General features: G+C 41.0%; 1 protein-coding gene across 1 annotated transcript; it reads left to right on the top strand.

Moving 5' to 3' along the window:
- Positions 1 to 1926: 1926 nt before the first annotated feature.
- Positions 1927 to 3093, top strand: LOC141140857 (nuclear factor 7, brain-like). Its single transcript, XM_073628380.1, has 2 exons — positions 1927 to 2220; positions 2335 to 3093. The coding sequence occupies exons 1-2, from the start codon at positions 1927 to 1929 to the stop codon at positions 3091 to 3093; spliced, it is 1053 nt and encodes a 350-aa protein (XP_073484481.1).
- Positions 3094 to 9852: the final 6759 nt, after the last annotated feature.

The following is a 9852-nucleotide window of genomic DNA, read 5'->3' as shown; positions in this document are numbered from 1 at the left end:
AAATCTGTTAAAACTTCAAAGATGTTACGCTGGGTAAATAGATACCAAACATGTCCCGCTTTAAAATTGCGCTCGCCCGTGGAACGGGGGCGACAAACTATGTAAATGTTACTATCCATAGGCATTGCTTTAAAAGCCTTTACAGGTTACCACATTAGATGTACAGGGGAGGTCTGGTAGAATTATTGCCCATGATCTGACGTTCACAGTGATACCTCACGTGTGTGGGATGATCGCTGTTTTTGCGTGCTTGCAGGACCAATGTGTGCATTTGCCTTTGGGAGATGGGGGCACTTAATTTTTTTGTTTTTACACTGTCGCTTTCATTATTTATTTATTTTTTTACACTGTCGCTTTAATTTTTTTACAATTTTTTTAATGTATTTATTTTTTTACACTGTCGTTTTCATATTTTAAAATTGTATTTATTTTTTTACACTGTCACTTCAATTTTTTTTTACAATTTTTATTTGTTTATTTTTTTACACTGTCGCTTTCATATTTTAAAATTTTATTTATTTATTTTTTTACACTGTTGCTTTCATATTTAAAAAAAATTTTTTTTTTTTTTTTACACTGTCGCTTTCATTTTTTTTACAATTTTTTTTTTTAGTTATTTTTTTACACTGTCGCTTTCATATTTTAAATTTTTATTTATTTTTTTACACTGTCGCTTTAATTTTTTGTAATTTCATGTATTTATTTTTTTACACTGTCGCTTTTTTTTTTTTTACACTACGATCAGAGAGCCAGGGATCACCGCCGTTCGGTGTGCTGAGGTGAGGCCTGTACATCCGTACCTCCCCTCTATCATGTAACAAACTGTAAGCGACAAGGATTTTGTCTCTTCCGGTGTCGGTTTGTTGTCTACGATCCATTACCGGGAAATACAGCATCCGATCACACCGATCTCAGTTAGATGAGATGCTTTGGAGGCCAGAGGAGAGATATGGGGTCTAATAGAGCCTAGATCTCTCCATAAAGAGGACCTGTCATGGCCCATGCTATCACAACGCATGTCGTTCATCCTTTGTGATAGCAATAAAGTTGATAAAAGAAAAAATCTAAAGGGGCAGTGTACATTTTTTTAAATAAAATAAATATTAACATATTAAATGAATAAAAAATTATCAATTTCATTTAAAAACTTAAATACAACTTTTATGGCCCATGCTATCACAACGCATGCCGTTCATCCTTTGTGATAGCAATAAAGTTGATAAAAGAAAAAATCTAAAGGGTCAGTGTAAGTTTTTTTTTTTTTTTAAATAAAATAAATATTAACATATTAAATGAATAAAAAATTATCAATTACAACAAAAAAAGTAAAGGGTCAGTGTACATTTTTTTTTTTTTTTTAATAAAATAAATGTTAACATATTAAATGAAGTTTTTTATTGTAATTGATAACTATTAACATATTAAATGAATACAAAATTATCAATTACATTAAAAAACTTAAATGCAACTATAATGGCCCATGCGATCACAACGCATGTCGTTCATCCTTTGTGATAGCAATAAAGTTGATAAAAGAAAAAAAAATTAAAGGGGCAGTGAACATTTAAAAAAAAAAATAAATAAATAATTAATTATTTTAAAAATGACTAAAATCTTAAGAAATTCAATAAAAAAAATGACATGAATAAATTATAAACAATAAAAATGTAATGCGCTCCCAATCCACCCTCCCTGTGCTTAACATTGGCCTGGGTGGAGCTGGTCAAATCGAACCAGTCCTGGCTGAGTCTCCATTGTTTGGTTTGTTTATGGGTGGGAACCTTGATTTCTCAGCCTTGTGTTGTGACTTTTAAATGTCCTTCACCCACACGCTCTTAGCCTTGTTCTGTGGAGGAACCTCCCTCACTGGACAACTGACTTTTGGAGAATCGGGAACTTTATTAATTTCTCACTCTTCTATCAGCGATGGCGTCCTCAGATCTGAGAGAGGAGCTGGATTGCCCTGTCTGCCTGAACATTTATACGGATCCTGTCACGTTGAGATGTGGACACAACTTCTGCCAGGTCTGCATTGACCGTGTGTTGGAAACACAGGAGGGGTCTGGAAATTATTCCTGTCCTCAGTGCAGGAGGAAGTTCCGGGAGAGACCTTCACTGGAAAGAAATATCACCCTGTGTAAGATCACACAACGTTTCCTGTCTGCTCCACCAGAACCAGAGAAGTCCGGCATCTCCTGTACTTACTGTCTTCACACCTCTGTACCTGCTGCGAAATCCTGCCTACTTTGTGAAGCTTCTCTATGTTATGACCACCTGAGAGTCCACAGCAGGTCACCAGAACACGTCTTATGTGACCCCACCACCACCCCGGAGAAAAGGAAGTGCTCCGTCCATAAGAAGATCCTGGAGTTTTACTGCAATGAGGACTCTACTCTTACTTGTGCCTTCTGTGTGATATCTGAAGAACATCGAGGACACCAGCTAGAGACATTGGAGGAGGCCTTTTTAAAGAAGAAGATAAAACTCCTCCATGATGGAGTGGATCCGGCTCGGATCTCACATATGATCAACACAGGATTAGCTAATAAAAGGACTAGATACATTTCGGGGATCCATATACGGAAAACTGTAGACATATTGGACGTGGACACGGCTCATGATGGTTTATGTATCTCGCCTGATAAGAAGATTGCAGTCATCACAGATTCAGTCCATAGGTGCCCAGATACTACGGGGAGGTTTAAGAAATATTATCAGGTTTTGGGTAGTCGGAGTTTCTCCTCAGGACGACAATACTGGGAAGTAGATGTCCATGGATCCAATGAGTGGAAAATCGGGATGTGTTACGCCAGTATAGCCAGGGATGGGGATGACTCCTTGGTTGGGTGTAATGACGTATCCTGGGGTTTGCACTGTTGGGATGATGATTATATGGCAATGCATGACAACATTGATCATGAACTCCCTGACGATATTTTTGGTACCAAACTCCGGGTATATCTGGATTATGAGGCCGGGCAGCTCTCCTTCTATATGTGTGACCCCCTCCGCCACCTCCACACCTTCAGCGCCACCTTCACCGAGCCCCTCTATGCTGTGTTATGTGTAGAAGAGGGTTTTGTACAGATATGAGGGGTACTAGATGTGAGAAATCTGCCTAGAGATTGGTGACCTCATAGGGTTGGGGGATTCTTAATGGTGGATTATTGCAAATTCTGTACTTTTTTTTTTTTTCTGATATTATTCCCATCTTCCTCCCTCCCTGATCATAGCAAGTGGCTGTAACCACCGTTCTATACCCTGGGGCCACCACTCCGTACAGGTCTGACCAACATACATTTTATTTAGGCCTGGTTCACACCTGCGCAGTTTGCTTTTGATCTGTTTCTGCAGTGCTTTTTTTTTTTGCACATACGTTTTTTGACGCTTTTTGATGTGATTTGCGTTTGCATTTTTTTATGCTTTTTTTTTTAACAACTTATCATGAGTTTTATAAACATTTTTGACTTGTTTTGCTTTTTTTTACACTTTTTTTTTTTTTTTTTTTTTTTGACAATTTGTAGTACTTTTTTGATGCGTTTTTTGACTCGTTTTGCGTTTTTATGCTTTTTTTTTTTTTTTACAATTCGTTGTTGTAGTATGTGTTTTTTTTACTCGCTTTTGACTTGTCTTGCATTTTTTATGCTGTTTTTTATGCTGTTTTTGACAATTTGTTGTTGTATGGTTTTTTTTATGCATTTTAATGCATTTTGCATTTTTTTAATGCTTTTTTTGACAATTTGTCGTTGGGCAGATTAAGAAATGTGAAACAAGTCAAAAACGCGTCTCCATTGAAGTCTAAGGCTGGATTCACACCTTTGCATTTTTAGTGCTTTTTGCAGATCTGCACCACAGTCCATATTGTGGGCAGTAGTAAAACTCCACTTTATGGCCACTGGGTGGCACTGAGGAGTCTAAGCAATACATACATCTTTTAACAATGTAATCATTCTAGAGAACGCTAAAGGGAATTGAGAAATAAATGTAACCGTTCATTTTTCTACTTCATTCTAGCAGAGAGTGAATGTACATGTCAATTCGCTGGATGAATGGCTATGCACAGTTTTATAATTTGACTGCTAAAATTATTATTGTGGAATAAAGCATTGCAAAATTTTTTTTTAGAAATTAAATAGTTTTTTTTTTTTGTTCAAATTTTGTGTTTTTTTTATTATTAATTTTCTTTAATGCAACACTAAAAAAAAAAAAAATGTTGAACAAAAGAAACAAAAACAAAGAGTTTAACCCCTTCACGATGAAGATAACACAAATCCTAACTTCTGAACACAATTTTGCCATGTTAGTAAAACTGTACAAATTGTCACAACGAATACAGATGGGTTATATCTTGTGTTTTCCAGAAAGAATTTGGCTTTTATTTGGTGGTAAATGGTAGCGGATATCTACTGATTTGTTTTTGTTTTTTTATCATTTTTCAATAATTATCATAAAAAAAAAAAAAAAAAACTGGCCCAAAGTCGTAAAAAAAAAAAAAAATACTTTTTTAAAAAAATGTAGCTGTATATTTCTTGCTATTATCACAACCTACCACCAAAAAACAACCCGAAATAAATTCTCCTGGTGATCGCAGAGATACCCGACGTAGTACGGCCCAGAAACAAGTGTGTGTAGTTTTGCTTTTTTTTTTTCCAAATATGATTTTATTAATTTTTTTTCAGGAACGAATTGCATATACACAGGGCCACCATCAGAAATTTTGGGGCCCCTTACACAGTAAAAAAAAAAGAATGTGGTTTTAACTCTTCCATAATTTAGCCAAAATGGAAAAAAAAGTGCTTGCTTTATATATACTTTTTATACATAGCAAGAACATCTAACAGGGTCATATCATTGCATGAGATTCCACCTCACTTCCTGTCTTGGTGTCACCAGAACAGGAAGTGGGGGAATTTCACTGTGTGGAAATAGCTTGTAATTGTTGCCTTATAATGAGAGAGAGAGAGAGAGAGAGAGAGAGAGAGAGATTTCCTCACTTCCTGTTCTGGTGACATCAAGACAGAAAGTGAGGGGAAATCTCATGCAATGACATGGCCCTGTTAGATGTTCTAGTTATGTATCATACTAAAGTATATATAAAGCAAGCCCTTTTTTTCCCCCATTTTAGCCAAATTATGATTTTTTTTCCCCATCTGTGTCCCACGGGTTGCAGGAAAAATATTGCTTGATTCCCCAATTAACACAGACAGTGTTGATGGGGGAACCCAGCCATTGTATTCTCCCAGTGGTGGGGGGGGGACCGCCCCCGCCAGGAGAACACAGTAATTTTTGCTAGTGACTACAAGAGCTGCCAGCGATAATTGTATGTAAAATCCGACAGGCTGGTCGTACTCAAGTTGATTGATCGATTAACTTGGTTACATTCAGCCCGTCCATACATAGATTGAATCTCAGCCAGTCTCTGCTAAACAGACCGAGATTCAAACCATCTATGGCTGGCCTTATCTGCATTCTAGCTGCAATCTTCACACGGGCCGATCCAGTTTTTCTCAGCAGGGGATCTGTCTGTGGATCCCTTGCTGAGCTGAGCGGGCAACTGACAGATCTGTGTCTGCTCATGCTGTCCGTTTACACCCAACTGCCCTCTGATCCGGCACCTATGCTGCACATGTGTAATGTTACTTTTACTTTCACTCTACTAAAAGGACAGCAATAGGGCTGGTAATACAGTGATATATATTAGGGGAGCACAGGCTGTGCACTGGACATGTCTTCTAGCAGCTTCAGGAAAAAACATTTTTTTTTTTTTTTCACTTACCTCGATCTCTGCAGCAGCTTCTTTATGCCTCGTACACGCGTTCCGAATATCGTACGACCGATCGTACGACCGTTCTCGCTTAATAGTCGCAAGTGGAAATTGAATAGCTAAATAAAGTCATGGAAATTCTCGTACGACAGCCAAAAAAAAAAAATCGGAAGTGATGTCACGTGTTGTAATGTATTTGTATTGTATTTTCAAATATGGGGTGGCGGTGCGATGTTGGTCTATTGAGTAAGGTGGACCCACATCCCAAATTTTCAGGGAGAAATGGAAATTTGATCCTCTTAGGGGACTTTAAAGGGGACACCTACTCATAAGTAATAGAGTATAATAAAGAGTGTAATAGATGTAGGTATGATTGCAAAAGTTTGCGTGTTTATTGGGGTAAGGATACGGGTAAATAGGGGGTACAATAGATGAGGCATGAGGTACAGGATACAAGTTGTAAATATGGAAACATGGCAATACAACATGCAAAAAGATCCACAATCATGAGACTCCAGGTGTGTATGGAGCACACACCCAGAGAGTACCTGACGCGTTTCGAGATAAAACTCTTCCTCAGGGGTGTCTGATAGGGATCAGCAAGCACAGAGGTATGTCTATAAATTAAAGAGACAATAATGAACAAGCTATACAGTAATGTATGTACAAAAAGGTCGGTAACATCATAGGATAGTGTAGCTATACTACTATAGGAGTATGGTAATTTGTACAAGGTGAGAAACATTAGAGGTACTAACCATATTATGTTGCTTGGATGGCATGTGTTACTGCTTTGTATCCAATGAAGCACTCAAAAGAAAGGGGGGGGGGGGTATGGTTGGTTGGGGGGATAAAAAGACACACCACTGGACCTCCACAGATCGTTCGCCCCCAGTCCACGTCAGGCCTGTGACACCCAAAACCCGGCGGGCGGCCTGAGAGAGAGAGCTCCCCAGCAGAGGGCGCCACAGAGCCACTGTAGAAAAGAGTAATTCTAAGTATGCTCCAATCTGTAGAGGGTCAAAAGAGTGAGAGGGAAATGTTACCACCAGGTAGGGAGGTATGTCCCGGGGGGGATGAATTATAAAAATACCCCCAATGTGGGACAGGGCTAGTAGATATGTGAGGTATGAAAAAAAAAAAAAAAAAAAAGTACCTGGAGAGGGCCGAAAGAAGGCCCTTGCAGGCAGGAGACTGCAGGTCTCCAGAGGGGGGGTTTGGTATTTCTTGAGGTCCGGCCTGGTGAGCAAGTGCACTGGTCCTGTATGCTGTCACAGACCGTGTGCATCCGATTCCCTATGAGGGTAGCGGTGCCCCAGGGGGGTGATGGCAGTGTGGGAGCAGCGGAGATGAGTGCTCCAACAGGAGGTCCAGGCCAGGAGGTCCAACCTGTATGGGTAAGGCATGAATGAGGGAGGAGGGAAGACAAAATGGATAAAGGTGCATATGCCTGGAGGGATCCATGGCAGTACATGGAAAAGTATTGTATTGTATTTTCGGACGACAACTGTACTGACTAAAGGAAAATCGTACGATCTGGAATCGTACGAGGAAAATTTTCGTGCATGTCCGATCTAATAATATCGGATGAATGGTCGTGATCGGCTGTCGAAAGTAGTGTACACGTGATCCGAATATCGTACGATCCTTCCTCAGACGACCGTTTTCGTACGATATTCAGATAGTGTGTACGGGCCATTACAGAGGAATTCTGTCCGTCCCACCAAGACAGGAAGCATGAGGTTCTTCAGTGATGGACAGTGCACTCTGTGTACCTATTGGCTATAATGGCGTCCCTAGGGGGGCCAGAGGGGGCCCTGACCCCCCAACATTATGCTGTGCCCCCCAATTTAAAAAAAAAAAAAAATATTTTTTTTTACAAAAAGGTAATGTCTAAGAGGGAGAGCGTCCCCAGTCAGTTCCTGTGGGTGATTCCTCCCCCCCTCCCTCTGCTCGCTGACACTGCATAATGCGAGCGCTCACACAACCACGGCCGCCTGATCTGCTCCTTCCCCTGCATCCTCATTGGCAAGGAGAAGAGCGAGTTGCAGGAAGGACTCCACCAGGACTCTCAGTTACTGAAAAAACAGACTGATTTCTCCCGTCCTTAGGACAGGAGAAGCAGCCTGTAAATTCCAAGAGATGCCAGACCAGAGCTGTCAATAGCAGGGGCAGGACAGCAAGAGGAGGCTGGGGAACCCCACAGTGACAGAACACCAGGGCCCGGAGGCAAGACAACCTTTGCAACCCTGATAGTTCTCCCACTGCTTTGGATCCTTATATTTTCTTGGTATGCTGGTGACATATATCTCTTGTTTTCTGCCACCCTGGGGGGGGATCCAATACAGTAGGAAGGGAGCTCACTGCAGAACATGTGACAGCGCCGTTGTGGGATCGTAGTAAAGGGCCCCAGGGTATATAATTGCATTTTATAGTTGCCCCCCTACTTTTGTCCCTGTCCTCTCATGTGCCCCCCCTAAATATGAAAGCCGATTCGTAGTTCACCCTATGGCAAAACTGTAACGCTGCTTTCGCCTTGTATTGAAGCAAGTCGGTAATTTGCTTCCTCAGTACCGCCAAGTCTGTTTCTAGAGTCTTATTAGGAGCATGTTTATAACTAGATTCCGCAATCGCTAATTTATCAAGTCATTTAGTAAGCTGTTTGGTTCGTTCTCATTTAACACAAGCCCCATGCTTAATAAAAACACCTCTAAGAACTGACTTATGTGCTTCCCATAAAATTCCTGGGTCACAATTTGGTAGGTCATTCATCTGAAAGTATACAATGTCAACTCTTTAGTCACGTAAGGCCTCATGCACACGAGACGCTATTAAACTCACGTTCAGAGGCAGTTGGACACTTTGTTCAACTGCCCCTGAACCCATTCAATGTTATCCTATGTGTCCATGTACACAGTCTTGTTTTTTTGGAGTTTTTAGGCAGTTGTGTTTAACCTCGTTTTTCCAGAAGCAAAAAAATGGGTTCAGACGCAAAAATTTTCCACGTTTCAGACGCCAAACGCGGCTAAACACGGCTAAACGTCGGTACCGCGTTTAGCCCGTGTTTGCGTTTATGTGTTTTTAAAGGAACATTTTACGACCCGAATTTGGGGCCCCATATCTCGGGGCCACTTGGTGCTAGGAAATTTGGCATGCAAACACCGTGGAACTAGCACTACAACATATCCAAATTTGGGGTTCCTAGCACCAAGTGGCCCCGAGATATGGGGCCCCAAAGTCGGGTGGAAAATGTCATTCTCTGCTGCAGAAGTGCTTGATATTTTGCGACCTGACTTTGGGGCCCCATATCTCAGGGCCACTTGGTGCTAGGAACCACAAATGTGGTGTGATAACACGGTTGGACTACCACTATAACATATCAAAGTTTGGGGTTCCTAGCACCAAGTGGCCCCAAGATTTGGGGCCCCAAAATCAGGTCAGAAAATCTCATTCTCTGCTGCAGAAGTGCTTGACCTTTTGCGACCCAACTTTGGGGCCCCGTATGTTGGGGCCAACTGGTGCTAGGAACCCCAAATTTAGATATGTTGTAGTGCTAGTTCCACTCTCTTAGCACACCAAATTTGGGGTTCCTAGCACCACGTGAACCTGATATACGGTGCCCCAAAGTTGGGTCGCAAAAATGTCATTCTCTGCTCTGCAGACGCTTCTAGACGCAAACGTGGTTAAACGCGGCATGCAAACACGGCAAAACGGGCGTTTCTAAACGCTGGTTTCAGCTTTTAAAAACCTGTGTTCAGCAGAGTTTGCACCGGCATCTCGTGTGCATGAGGCAGACTTCTGGTATCTGTAAAAGACTTTCGTTAAGTCGCCAGTAGCGATGTCTAGATGTCTGAGCTCCTGTCGGATCATAAGTCAGGAATACAGGGGCATGGTCTGACCATGTAATATTTCCTATGGATGTAGCCCGGACTGCATGTAAACAGGTATGGGGAATCAAAAAATAATCTATCCTGGTATAGATTTTATGTGGGGGTGAATAAAACGAGTAATCTCGTTCCCCAGAATGTTGCAATCTCCATACGTCAATCAATTGAGCTTTATGAAATAATTTTGCAGTACGTTTCAGT

The sequence above is a fragment of the Aquarana catesbeiana genome, linkage group LG04, assembly GCF_042186555.1.
Source record: "Aquarana catesbeiana isolate 2022-GZ linkage group LG04, ASM4218655v1, whole genome shotgun sequence".
NCBI classification, from domain to species: Eukaryota; Metazoa; Chordata; class Amphibia; order Anura; family Ranidae; genus Aquarana; species Aquarana catesbeiana.
This window is presented reverse-complemented; position numbering and strand designations above follow the sequence as displayed.